At 45.9% G+C, this 14,121-nt stretch overlaps 1 protein-coding gene across 3 annotated transcripts in view; it reads right to left on the reverse strand.

Annotated features, from left to right (window-relative positions):
- The window catches only part of golga4 (golgin A4), a 35,517-nt gene extending 22,924 nt beyond the window's left edge, over positions 1-12,593 (reverse strand). The window contains exons 1-10 of one of the 3 annotated variants that reach the window (XM_042064850.1): positions 12,381-12,593; positions 11,273-11,347; positions 9,452-9,553; positions 6,312-6,377; positions 5,716-6,054; positions 5,044-5,091; positions 4,728-4,784; positions 3,183-3,281; positions 2,775-2,925; positions 1,850-2,037 (exon numbers count right to left, since the gene is read on the reverse strand). In XM_042064850.1, coding sequence (XP_041920784.1) covers positions 1,850-2,037; positions 2,775-2,925; positions 3,183-3,281; positions 4,728-4,784; positions 5,044-5,091; positions 5,716-6,054; positions 6,312-6,377; positions 9,452-9,553; positions 11,273-11,347; positions 12,381-12,458 — 1,203 coding nt within the window. In that variant the 5' untranslated portion in view covers positions 12,459-12,593. The remainder of the gene's footprint in view (positions 1-1,849; positions 2,038-2,774; positions 2,926-3,182; positions 3,282-4,727; positions 4,785-5,043; positions 5,092-5,715; positions 6,055-6,311; positions 6,378-9,451; positions 9,554-11,272; positions 11,348-12,380) is intronic. The other 2 variants (XM_042064851.1, XM_042064852.1) reach the window with 2 other exon arrangements.
- Positions 12,594-14,121: the final 1,528 nt, after the last annotated feature.

A 14,121-nucleotide genomic window follows, 5' to 3' on the forward strand; every position in this document is an offset into this window, starting at 1 on the left:
GACCAGCATGAATCCTACACTCTGACTACACCACTGATGGGCAGAGAAGCAGGAGAATTGATGTTGCACTGCCTGTAAACAGAGGGGTCAAGATGGGTTACTGGTGCTTGTTTTTTATAGTTCCAATCTCTCTATGAAACAATATGAAATAGGCATGAAGGGATCAGGTCACAGAAAGGGAGTGGGCCTTGTTTGAGAGACCAGTGCCCTCCCAGAGAGTGGCAGAAGAGGCCGATAACCAACAGGTGAACCGTCCTCTCCTCGGGTTCACAGTATTCGCTTGTGGTCGCACGATGAAAGTGAAAGTCTATATCTGTGGAAAACAGCCCTGCAGAATTGATAAATGTGTGGTGAGGCCAGGACATCCACATCCAGATGTGTGTTTGTGGTACTGCAGTGTGTGTGTATGTGTGTGTGTGTGGTTCTGAGGCTCCAGGAAGCCAGGGTGCCGCCGAGAGGAGCGGGGCAGTAGTTGACCTTTGACCTCCGCTGTCACTTCTCAGCATGCTTTCCCAGCCAGTCTAGGGGAAGTGTCCCCACCCTGACCTACACTCACAATCCCCCCCCCCCCCCCTCTCTCTCCACACACACACACACACCAACCTATGGAGACAGGAATTCAAACACACGAGCAGGGACCAGGGACACACACAAACACACACATGCAGACAGTGTCAACGGAGGCTCTGCTGCTGTTATCTCTGGCTGGGTTTCTGACGTCCTGCTTTACTGGCAGCCCTTTGTAGACTGAGAGAAACGATTCACAGCCAGGCAAAATAACAACATTAGAAGAGCCTTGGCGTAACAGACAGCTATGTGGATTCAGTTTCTGGGTGACTCTCCTGAATGATGCAGGATTTAATGTCATTAGCTTGACAGCAGGGACAGTTTTTAGTCATCTTGTATTACAGACTGGACAGCCATCAAATATAAAAAAAAAGATTAAAAAAAAAAGAGTCAAAATGTTATTTCAGTTAGCCTATTAGCTGGTTTGATTTGCATTGAGCTCAATGAGCATCAAACCAGCTAATAGGCTAACTGAAATAACACCCATGCCAATCTCTAGGTATGGTGAAGGGTATGTGATGATGTGAGGCTATTTTAATTCCAAAGGCCAAGGTAACTTTATCAGGATGCACAGTATTCTGGATCCATGAAATAACTGGCCTTTAAAAATAAAAATCTGCCTGTCTCTATGGGAATTTAACATAGGGGTGGGAATACTTATGACCCCTGTATTTTAAGGAAGAACATTTATTTATTTATGATACATTATTCATTCACTAAGAAAATTAGTGTCCTTAAAGGTTAGATATTTCCTCATGGGTGCCAATACTTTTGGCCATCACTGTATATAAAGTCCTTTTTAATGCAATGCTGGGGGTGATCGTTTTTGACTCATAAAAGTGAGTCTTGAGACCTCTCAAAATGGTTTCCGAGAAATCAAATTACTAATCAGACCATCACGTCTGTAAAAGCAGATGTTTTCATAACTACAACTCAGATATCTACTTTTGGCAAAGCAAACCATGGAGGTATAAAAATCAACTACTGTAGACACGCTATAGACAACTGACCAGAAGATTACTGGTCAAGCCATGTGAGGGGATCTAATCATGACAGTTTTGCTTATTTAAATGAAACAGGTAAATGAAAGTGAGGCTGAACAACTACAATTGACCAAGGTGTGAATGAGGTTTTAGAGGACACTGAACAGACAACTACATAGACCCCACCTTCATGTGTGTGTGTGTGTGTGTGTCTGTGTGTGTAGGAATGTACCTTCATCTTCTCCACCTTTAAACGCATGTGTGTGAGTGTATCTGTAAAGCAGTGTGTGTGTGTGTACCTTCATCTTCTCCAACTCCTGCAGCCTCTCCTGGAGCTGCTGCTGCAGGGCCTCGTTCTCGCTGGCCAGCTGTGCGCTGCGCTCCTTGTGGGTGCGGAGCAGGTCCTTGCAGCGCTGCAGCAGGTTCTCCTGGCGCTTCACACGCTGCTGCAGCGCCTCCACCTCCTTCCCTGGCTCCACACTGCCCTCTGCTGGACACACAGGGAGGACAGAGATGCACACGCACACGCACACGCACACGCACACGCACACGCACACGCACACACACGCACACAAACACGCGCACACACGCGCACACACGCGCACACACACACGCACACACACACGCACACACACACGCACACACACACGCAGACATAGTTTGTTATGACATTTTCTTTCTAGGCAAGTGCCTTGGAAAACTAAGCCAAAAAATAACTAAAATATAAATTAAATCAATCCAGAGTATGAGTAGTGAAAGTGAAGTGACTTTAGTCTAATGGTTACATTAACATGAAGTGCCTGTTTACTGCACACAAGTATTTATGCAGATAGTATAGATTTGACAGCCAATGTGACCCCAAGTCTGTCCATTAGCATGTTAAATTAGCGGTTAAGAAAAATGCCTTCTCTACTTTTCTCTCTCACTTTTCATTCAATTAAAGCTATGGTTCGGAGTAATTTCACCCTACCTTGCACCATGACCGCGAGCAAAACACCCTCCCAGAACCTGTTTTCCCTTGGAAAGCAGAACCATCGCTTTAAGCGATTACTAATTAACTAAGCCAATGCTGTATGTTGAGGAAAGATCTTCACTGAAGTGCATATGGGGAGTTGGTGAGAAGGTAAATAAGCCCTGAGAGGTGTCTGTGGCCCTGCTGTGTTGCGTAAGGGTGGCTTGCTATGTGAAGCGCTGTGAGGTTCACGGAAGAGCCAGTCTACCCACCCTCGCTGGGCGGCTCGGCGTTCAGCTCCCTGGTGGGGCTCTGGGGAGCCGAGGCCGTCTCCGTGGTTTCCGCGGTCACCTTGGCCACCTCCCCCTCCGCCGGGACGCCCAGCCCCGGGACGCCGTGTAGTCGCTTCTTCATCAGAGCCACCTGAGAGCCACCACCACAGCATGTTAACAGGCATCAGCGGCATGGATGCCCCATCGTAATTAAACAGTGGGATGAGCCGAGCCACACACACATGCTGGCCCATGCCCACACGAGAGGCAGCGTAGCTCAACCTTAGTGATACAATCTACTACACATTAGACATGTCCACGCTTCAAGGCACACACAAACAAACACATTAGTTCAGGCACTGACTTATATACACAAACGTAAACACACAGACACTCAAACAGGCGTACCTGTGTCTGAAGCACTGTGATCATCTGATCCTTCTCCTCCAGCACAGCGTCAAACTCCTCCTGCAGGTGCTTCTTGGCCTGCTGGTCCATCTGCAGCTCCTGGGGGACACGGCGCAGGTCAGGGCACGTAGAGACAGGTACAGGCAGGTAAGGAGGGAGAGGGCAAGCCATGACAAGCAGAGACAGGTACAGGCAGGTAAGGAGGGGGAGGGCAGGTTAGGGCAGGTGTGGGCATGCAGAGGGCAGGTTAGGGGCAGGTAACAGCATGTTACAGCAAGTGAGGGGCAAGCAGGGGCAGGTAAGAGCATGTTAGGGTGGGTGAGGGCTGGTGAAAGGTGATCAGAACTCAGCCCTAACCATGGCCTTCTCTACCAGGCAGTGTAGTGTCTAGCTAGGCCCTGCTTGCAAAGGGAAGTTGTCTGGCACAGAACTACCATGTAATGCCCAGAGTGGGCAGACTGGGCACTCGGTGAACTTTCACTGGAGCTCTGAACCATAATCCCCAATAGTGAAAAAAACAAATGCCCCTTACATGGGCTCATCCAGCTCTACTTCTACACTGAGGCTGAAGAAGCGCCCTTCATGGACACGCCACTGGGTGCATGCTGTGAAAAAGCACTATAATAGCCTTGGCTTAATGAGGGCTTTCAACCTTATCTCCATATTCAAGTATCGGAACTCCCCCTATTTCCACTGTCTTGCGTGTATGTGTCACTTAATATGCATTTCTATACAAACCAAGACAGCGGACTCCTAAAGAAACGCAACCACCCACAACATAGGTGTACTGTATCTAAATTTGCTATGTACCAAAAATGACATTTTACCATGACTCGAAGAGCTGTAAACAGTGTTGTAAGGCTGCGTGTACACAACCGCTTGGAGCTCCAGTGGAATTTGAATTCTCGGTCTAACCGTTCATGTGCCGTTGAAACGGTGTAAATAGGCGACCCATCAGGCCAGCACTATAGCGTGGTAAACAAAATCGGATATTTCAGGCAGTAAATGCTCCCGTTAAGAACCAAACCAGATTTTGTTCAAATCTACACACCTATGGCTACTTTCACACCTATGGATAATTTCTGAACAAAAGTGGTGATAATTGGGGGTGTTACGTTATATTGGGACCGTTCTTTAACTTATGTTCCAGAACTGGCAGTGGGCATATACTAAGTTCATGTAAAGTTAATGTTATTCAAAGACTGCAGATTCTTAAAGAGCTGCAGTGTAAAATCATTAAAGTGAACTAACCACACAGAGACAGCGTTCATGAAAAATACATGAATCAGCCAGATATCAGTGGTATTTTTAGCTTAGAGAAATAGAGCTCCTCAACTTAGGTATACTTAGGAAATTAACATTAAACTACAAAAGACAACTACACAGCCCACTACAACCCCCTCAGTCAGAGCGGTAGTCCACTCAATAGAGCGAGACCAGATCCATAGCAACAGACAGGCAGGGTAAGTGGTCCTGTCGTTCTGTTAGTGAGGTGAGAAGGGCGACACCGGAGGGATGGAGCTCAAACGGTTCACCCTTAGTTACCTCTCTCAGCTCGCCGATCCGCCGCAGTGCTTTGTCCTGACTCTGACTGAGAATGGCCTGCGAGGAGAGGGGAGGAAATGAAATTGGGTGCATGAATAATACATTGGTAAACAGCGCACAGTGCACTTCTTCCCTGAGGCAGGAAGGGTGGTAGGGGTGGGTCGGGAGACATCTGTTGATCTCCGTGAGAAATCGCTTTCCACCTTGAACGCAGTTCCACACTTGGCGCACTCAGGAGCATTTGGGATGGAGAGTGTCTGGCATGTGTGCATTATATTACTGTCAGTGAGTGTCAGTGTGTCTCTGGGGGAATTACCTGTGTCTTCTCCTTATCTCTCTGCACAGTTCTGTAGGCAATGACCAGCTGAGAAAAAAACACAGTAAGAGGCAGAGAGAGAGAGAGAGAGAGAGAGAGAGAGGGAGAGGGAAAGAGATTGAAAAGGAGGAAAGCAGAGAGAGAGAGAAAGAGAGAGAGCGGAGGAAGTGCCAGGAAAAAGATGGGTATTAAAACTCTAAACAAAAACTCTTTTAAAATGTTCTTTTTGACTCTTTTTTTTTTTTATTTATTAAAATGATGTGCTGTGCATAATTCTCTTTGCAGTGTAAGTTACCCGAATGTGCTGCAGTTCTACAGACCGCAAACCGAAGCAAACTGAAACCATCTTTCTTATGCGCTGGTCTACGATTAAAGATCGTAATATGACACGGAAAATCTAGATAAGGACAAAGCCCCAAACAATTGGCATGATTTTATCACTAGGCTGCATTGTGATAACAGACCAAGGCTTCGACTAAAAGATCAGCTGCTCCGCTGCAAGACTCTCTGCCGACCTCCTTCAACAAAGCTCCGGCGTCAGATCACTTCAATCCCATAATACCTTATAAATCCCGATTTGGACTGCCTTTGTAAGCTGATAACATGAGACCAGTCTGAGAAATTCTAAGTATTTGGCTGCTGCCGCCGTTAACTCCACGGGATAGGGCTCACCTCGGAGTACTTCCCCCTGTAGTTAGCCAGGCTCTTCTCCACGCGCTGCAGCCGATGCAGCAGGTCCGCCTTGGGCAGGGCGTCCATGTTGCCGAGGCCTGGACCTGGGCCGTCCTCGGCCTCGCTCTCGATGTCGGACGGTGGGTCGTAGGAGGGGGCGGCCGGTGGGTCGCCCTCGCTGAGAGGGGTGAGGGATTCGCGCGAGGGGCTGCGCACTAGGCTGTCGCGGGAGCCGGCGCGGAAGAGGCCCTGGACGGATGGGCTGGCGCCACGCAACAAAGACTCCACCGAGGAGACCCGCTGCTGCAGCTTCTGAGCCAGGGACTGCGGCTCATCACGCTACAATACACAAACAATAACAACAAAAATAACATTAGAAAAGTTACATACAGTATTTACCTACATACTTTTAATAACGAAACCAGCTCCATATAACAGTTATAACAGTATCATTCGTTCATTAATTTCTTATCAAATATAAAACAACTACAGTGCTTATCACTATGGACATTGACTTAGAGGAGGCCATAAACATAAATAAAACATCACACAAACAAGGTTGAGAGCCAGGGAGCGCGGATTCCTGCTGTACTTGCCTGAGGAGAGGCGCTCCCATCTCCATTGATGCTGCCTCTGGGAGAGCCTGCCACTCTGACGCCACTCTACACACAAACAAACGGGAGTGCTGTGAGGGATGGGGGCAATAGCGCCACCTTCTGGGCCGGTTAGTCACCCACCACCCGGAATAAAAAAAAAAATTTAAAAAACAAGTACGTGCTGCACCCGATTACTCTGTCAGCAATATTAGTATTGCTAAGAGCAATGCGTGGGCATAGGGATGTCCCACCCCTCCCTCCATTCATGCAACTCGGAACAGAACAGAAGGGGTTAAAGACGCCAAACACAACACGCACACGGCACCTCTACAGCAGGTGGTTAAAATGAAAACGGCTACGACGGAGGACGCAGACTCTAAGGTGTTGCCGTGAGGTTTGTCACAAACAGTCGCGCACCTGGTTAGCCTTGCTAGTGCTGCATTAGTGGTGGGTCTTTGTAGTCAGAGTTAGCACTGTGATCTAGCTGATAAGGCTACAGAGGGCTGTGTGATGAGGTTTAGTGCAGGTGGATGCGTAAGAAGTCTCTGAAGAAAACCATTAGGTACATTTATATAATACATCACTTCACTTTTGTTCATAGTCCATATACAACTGGAAAAAATAAACAGATACATGTTGAACCAAAAGTATCAAACATCAACATATGCCCCACCACTACCTACAACATAACTGAAAATGTATATTAATAAGTTATCAGAATATCCATAGGCCTCTTCTGCTGCTGGATAACTACTGGATTCAGATACAGTGTATTGGTTCATACCAGTCCCCGATTCCAGCTTCCACTGTGTCATGCCACGTAGCTGAAGAAAGTCTTGTAGTAACAGTCTACCTAATTTCTTCAGCAAGACTGTGGGCGTCACAAAGGACACGCACTTACCCGGAGCTACTGGGCAATGGGCCGGTGGAATGCAAACACAATCCTACTGTGTGCACACGCGCCCACACACACAGACAGAGCAAATAATACCTCTCCTCATCTATAATCATTCAAGATCTGACCTTCTGATCAAATCTGTAGCTGTACTGTTGTGACATTTTGAAAGTCCAGAAGGGGTTCACCTACCACCCCAGAGTGGTTTTCTTATCCAACAACAAGATTCCGTAGGGTCAGACTCTCATCCTGACCAGGCCACCCAAACACCTGGCCACCTCTCTGTAGACCCACAGTGGCAGCCCAGCTGGGGTGAGGCCAAAGAGGATCCACACAAAATGCCCTTTTGTCTTCCAGGGTGGCAGGTGAGGAGACCTGGTGGTGGTGGCATGCAGGTAGGCACGAGGACCAGAGGAGTGTTTGTGCACCTCAGCGTAGAGAGCAGGGAGGGGCAGAGGAACTGGTAGGGCGTGTCACTCAGCCACATTAGTAAGCCATTAGATTAACAAGACGCAGGGCCAAACAGGGGCAGAAAGACAGCAGTGCCCAGTATTACACCTCAGACTATGTGTTTAGTGTAGTTTTTTTTAACACCATATTGAGGAGACAGACATGTTCTCTGTATTTATATGTAAACTGTACACAAACTGGGATACTTGACCCAAACCAAAAAAAAGGAACACCCCAGAGTTCCCAGAACTCCCAGAGTGACAGGGTGTGTGGAGTTCACAACAGTCAGGAAGGACTCGCACAAAAAGGGCCAAAAAGATAGACAAGGTCTTGAAAGATAGTGTGTGTGTGTGGCCCTTTAAGTCCTTGGAGTGCAGTGTTACGCTGATTCTAGCAATGACTAGTGTATCTAGGCTAGATATGTAGTGGATTATGTGGCCACTTTTAAGCGAAGGTCAATAAACAAAGGTAAAATTTTGGAATCTGTTTACATGCCAAAAAATGTCTGATATGCCTGCAACATCCACAAGTATTTAGAGAGTGTTTAGAGTGTAAACACCGGCAGATCCCTCTATTTGTTGATGCTTAACATGCCAGTTGCTATTTCTACGACAGAAATTAACTTCTCATTGGATAGGCTATGACTGGTAATGGCTAGATGATCACAACCTGCGTAGACTGTAAATACATTTTTTATTTAAATCAGTTCATTAACATTGCTACTGCACTTAAATTACTAAAACACATATGAAACTTGTTATTCAACAAATGAGTGAACCAAACAAAAACAACTTGCTAGTAGACAGACTACAGAATACATTCAGTATCCATTAAGCAGACACTACGGTATATGAATGGCAGTCTTGACTCAGTAATCCATGTGATCACATGACGACACGCCTGATTGGCGTCAACCTCCTCCCAGTGTGATATGTGGGAAATGTGGGTGGGACCATGACAGCCAATGGCAGGCTAATCGCCGAGACATGATCTTCTCTCTCCCACTACTACCGTCAGTCAGACAACAACACATAACTTAAAAGAGCATTATAGCAACACACCCATTTCCTTAAAGCAGCAGAAACCATTGGCTTGGTCACAACATTCCATTTCGCAAAAGGAAACAAATGAGTCATAACTAAAGGTCTTAGCTCTACCATGTTGTCACACTAGACAAGATACATAAGGGATGGGAGGGAATCGGACTGATTCACTAAAAGGCAAGCTTGGATAAATAAAAGGAAAGCCAAAAACCATACAGTTATCTCAGAGTTGTAAGGAATACAGGTGTAATACGGACTGGTTGGTATTGGGTAGGGAAGTTTAGGGAGAGACTGGGGGGACTTCAGGGCGACCTTGAGGAACTTGGGTAGAAGATCCAGGCCTACAGATGCCAGGATATCAAACCCACTAAAGCGAGAGTTCAGAGGTCGATGCAGGTAGAACTGCAGGGCAAAACACGAGCTCCCATCCCATAGTTTAGTCACTCCAGAGGATCAGATGCAAGGGATTAAAGGTGAGATGCCTTTGAGTTAGAAGCAGGTGAGAATGGATGGATTAGGGGTGGTTAGACAGAAACAGAGATTGGGAGAGTGCATGACAGCAGGTTAGCAAGCAGGACTTCTCTGGTGCAAGCCTTCTCTACCTCACCTCCCAAAGGCATCATAGGGGGGCAGGGGATGGGGACGGGGGGGCAGGGCGGGGAGAGGAGGTTGGCTAGGGGGAGAGGGAACTTGGAGGAGAAGTGGAAGGGGACAGGGTGGAGGATGGGGGCGAGGTGTGAGGATGGACTCACCGCACTGGCACCCTGAGGTGTTTTGGGTCGTTTTGAGTGGTCCAGAGCAAAGATAGTATACTCAGACAGAAAAGCAGGCTCTGCTATCATCCCGGCCAGCAGCTGCCCACCCCCAGTCAGTGCGTGTAATGGCACGAGGTGGAGGTGGTGGTGGTTGTGGTGGTGGTGGTGGAGGAGGTGGGGGGGGGGGGGGGGGGGTTGGGGTTGGGGGGGAGGAAAGAGGGAGACAGAGAGCAATGAGAAGAAAAGAAAAAATAATAAACAAACACACCATGAGTGAAACAGAGCTAAGCAGAGCAGGTGGGGATGGAGGTGTGGCTGGCCGGACACTGTCCGCTGAGATGGTCCAATCACAGAAGAGAGGAAGAGAGGCTACTGAAAACACCCAATCAATATCAAGGACAAGGCGTTTACACAGTTTGACTTCTCAAAACCTGCCTCACCAAGAAGGCCAAACGTTTACCTTTCAACCATCACCATAAACTCAATGGCTATATGATTTTCTGGTGTGGGATAGTGTTGCCAATCAGAAGGAAGAGAAGTCAAAGGTGCAAAGGCTCGTTCTTTAACAGATCAGAAATGTTGTGATGAGAGATCAAACTCTGACAGCTGAAAATGAATCTTTTCAGAAGAAAAAGAAGAAGAAAAAGAAATGACCAGAAAACTAAAGACGGTAGAGGAATCACTACCTCAGCTTACCAAGCAGTTCCACCATTTCTTGGCTGCTATGTTTGCAGCAACCCTGCGCAAGCCAGCAACAGCTGAGGGAACACTTTGGACAGATTTCGAGGGCTGAATCACTGAGGCTGGTGTATTTCATCGGCTGAGGTTAAACTTGAGAGGGGAAGGAGACAGTCAAGCCAAATCAATGATACTAATTCCCCTCTAATCTCGGCTTTATCTTACCTCTTCCAACACAATCATCGTTATTACACACCTATTACTGTAATGAATTCCTTTGCTTACTCAGCCCATAGAGAATGATGGTTAGATGCTGATATCACTATAGAACTGGCAGGATATCAGAGCAGAGTGTAACTGCAAATTCTTTACATCTAGAGATGTCTTTAGTCACTGGGACAATAAAAAAGCATGCGTTGACCTAGCTATTTCATGAAGAGAAAATGAAAGGATATTTAGCCTATTCAGTGTCTGTATATAAAGTCTTCACATACTCCCCATTCAGAAAATAAAATTAGCCTTTCGCAATAAGATTAGGTGAGATAACTATGTCTTCCACCATTTCAATGCACTTTATAATTCAGGTCACATACCAAGTGTTCTCAGTTGAAGTCCATTTCCATGTAATGCAGCAATTAAAAAGCACATTAAAGCCTCTACTGTCTGCTCTTCTAGACAGTAAATCCTCAACAGTTGTTTGGCTGCCTATCCACCCGGAAAAAAACACTGTGTGGGCTGGCTATGTCATGCTTCATCTTAATCAGATTAATTACTTCTGGGAAGGGGGATAAAAGGGGGTGGTAACAAAGAAACAGCTTGTTTAGAAAGACCACAACTCAGACTCAGTTTAGCCATTTTTGGTTGTTACAATACTGACATGCAGCCGTCCTCACTGTGGAAAATAACACATTACAAACTCATCCTGGCCATCACATCATGTCAGCTCAGCTGTACGGCCCTAAATATAGGCGAGTGATTCAATGGAGTATTTCGGTTGATCCCTGAGGAGAATTGAAGGGAACTGTCTGTCCCTGAGAATCTGACAGGGTCTCTGCAGCATGTGTGGGAGCTGTGGCGATGACCCACAAGCACAATCAGAGCTTTAACTCAAAGGGCCCCATTGCTCTGCGCTTAGCCTACCTCTCTGTCATTGGGAGAAGCCGGGGCATCATGGTGCGAGAGGGGGTGGAGACTGCGCCTCTCTGCTGTGTTCACCTGGAAGGAGGTAGAGGGAAGTGTTTATAAGACAGCTGAGTGACACCTGGGTCCGACACATTTTCAGAAACTATCATAATCAACAATTTCATACATGTTGTGGTATAGGCGGAGACCATGCACAGCTCCTAGGATTTGCATGGTCTGTAATATCGTCCTGCTGGCTTTTAGAGAGAAGTGTTGTAGGAAATGCCTACATTTCTATTTTGCTTCTGGTTGTTTTCTCATGGATGGCCCATGAAAACCTTGCCTCCTCATGACAACAGTCGTCTGTCTGTTTTCCACCAGTTAACTTAGCTGCTAGACCAATATTATTCGATTTTATTCATACAACGATAAGTGTATCTGAAACACACTCAGTACTCAGCGAGTACGTGACCCCTCAAAACAACCTCATTTGACACTGTACGTTCTGCATGTGACCACCATCAGTGTTCATATTACCTGGGATCTTAGCATGGTCAAAATAATTTGGCAGGCAAGCTAACAACATTTACGGAGATGTGACGTCCAAGCCAGCTGTATGGCAAGCTAACATTACGATCTCATTGACTTGCCAAGTATTTCCAATTGATCACCTAGTTTTACTACTAGATAACAGACAGCAACGTTGTCGTCATCACACTATCATGAGAGTGGCTCACCAAAACAAGAGAATCAGGGTGTACTGATATCACCCCATTATTCTGTGTAGCCAAGTGTACTTTAAATGTCACGACAGCCAAGATATCATCTTGTGATTATCTTGCAAATTAAAACGAATTATTGACAAGAGTGCATATTCGCTGATGACAAATGTTGAGTTGTTAGATGCTACTGTTTTTTACAACTTTACATTATTGCCAGGATCGCCACAACAGCTGAATCGGTGATCTGTTTAATAGCAATACTATAGCATAATGCTAGCAAACATAAGCTGGTTGGCTGATGGGACAGCTCTCCCTTCAACTCTACGAGTTCAGTTCATTAGCTAGCTAACGCTATGTGGGTTAGCTGACCCAACTACCACTTAGCTGCTCCTACTACTACTAACCTGGGCCTGCTGTGGTGACTGCGCATTCCTTGGTGGAGATTGCTCCTCGTTTATCTTTTGCTTCAGTTTCTTAAACATGTTTCAACATAGGACAAAGCTATTCCAAGGGTTTTTTATTGTTCTGTTGTGGGCCCAGCATCCAGTCTCTGAACGCTTTCGATTGCAATTCGCATATCTTTTACAGGTGAAACAGCTTCTGCGCAGCTGCCGCCGACGTGGAGCAAAATAATGTCAAACTACGGCAATGCAGAAGGGTCATAGTGAGCAATAGATTGTTGCGTTACAAAATTCTCGCAAGTGCAGTTTCATTGCAAATGTATGAAGAATAAAGGAAAAATGACACACAATTTCCGGTCGTTCATCTATGACGAGAGCAATTTATTAATTTTATATGCAAAACAAAACAAGTCGGTACAGGCTATATTCACCGTTGAGTATGGCTATGTAGAACTACACTGTATTAAATTACAGTACATTTATATTTGTTCTCAGACGTATGATTAGGCCTTTATCTAATTTAAATGATAGGCCTATACAAGACGAGTACATGATAACTCTGAAAAAGCCTTTGATGACAGGCTAGGCTAAGAGGGTTAAGGCTGCCAGTCTTATGACATGTCATTTTCTATATTTATGATATGTTGCTGAGTGGATCATAAACGGCCCCTAGCAATGAAGAAAAGTGATTGATAATGACTGACTGACTATTATTGTGTTACATGCTTCAAATGTAAAGCACTTTGAGCTGCATTCTGTGTATTAAAGGTGCTATACAAATAAAGCTTATTATTATTATTATTATTATTATTATTATAGGCTTGCTATGATAGGCATATGTGGCCTATAGCCTATACCTGCATTAATTAGCGCTTCATCTCCGTTCTTATTTGCTTATTTTACTGAGAGGCCTCTGTCACCTACTACCCAAACACTTATGTACTGGAACAGTAGATGGCACTAATGACATACGACTGTAAATAGCCATGGCCTCGCAACCTGGTGGTGCCACTGCCCAGGAATTACGTCTCCTCCAGCAGTTTGGTCAGATTTTTTCATTGCGGCCTACTTGATCCTACGATGCTCTGCTGCCCTGCTTTACTGCGATGACACTGAGGACGGATGACTGCAATGTCATAAAGCAAGGCTGGTGAATTAGCGAATGTAGCTTGCTTGCTCTGTAGTTTAGGCTACTGAAAATGCAGACCTGGAAGTTAGTGGGTTTTGGGTCACTAGTGTCTAGGTCGTAATGCCAGAAAGATGAGACAATGATTTCTCCAATAAAGCCAACCTTAATTGTTTAGACCTGAAGTTCCTCTTAGGGAAAACAACTGTGATCTTTATTCATAATCTGTAGGCTACCAAAACACATGGATGCCTGTTGAAAGGACTTTTTTCCAGTTGTGTTTTCCAGTTGATAAGGTCTCCCTGTGTCTGTCTCGGTCCACTCCACTCCATAGGACTGCATAAAACATGAGCTAAGCGTGCAGTCTGCTAGTGATTTCAAGTGGATCTCCAGATCTCAGACTCAGGCTTTGAACACATTAAGATGAAATGTGATTGTCCATGGATTAAGCGCACACGCGCGTGTGTGTGTGTATGCGTTGTGCGTGTGTGTGTGTGTGTGTGGGCATGTGTGTGAGTGTGTGCCTCCCTCATGTGGATCTGCACCGATGCCATACAGTATGTAGCCTATTGCATTCATATGAGTTGATGTGATTGGGGATGTTTCTGTGCATGTATT

This window comes from Alosa sapidissima, chromosome 16 (genome assembly GCF_018492685.1).
Source record: "Alosa sapidissima isolate fAloSap1 chromosome 16, fAloSap1.pri, whole genome shotgun sequence".
Classification (NCBI taxonomy): domain Eukaryota; kingdom Metazoa; phylum Chordata; class Actinopteri; order Clupeiformes; family Clupeidae; genus Alosa; species Alosa sapidissima.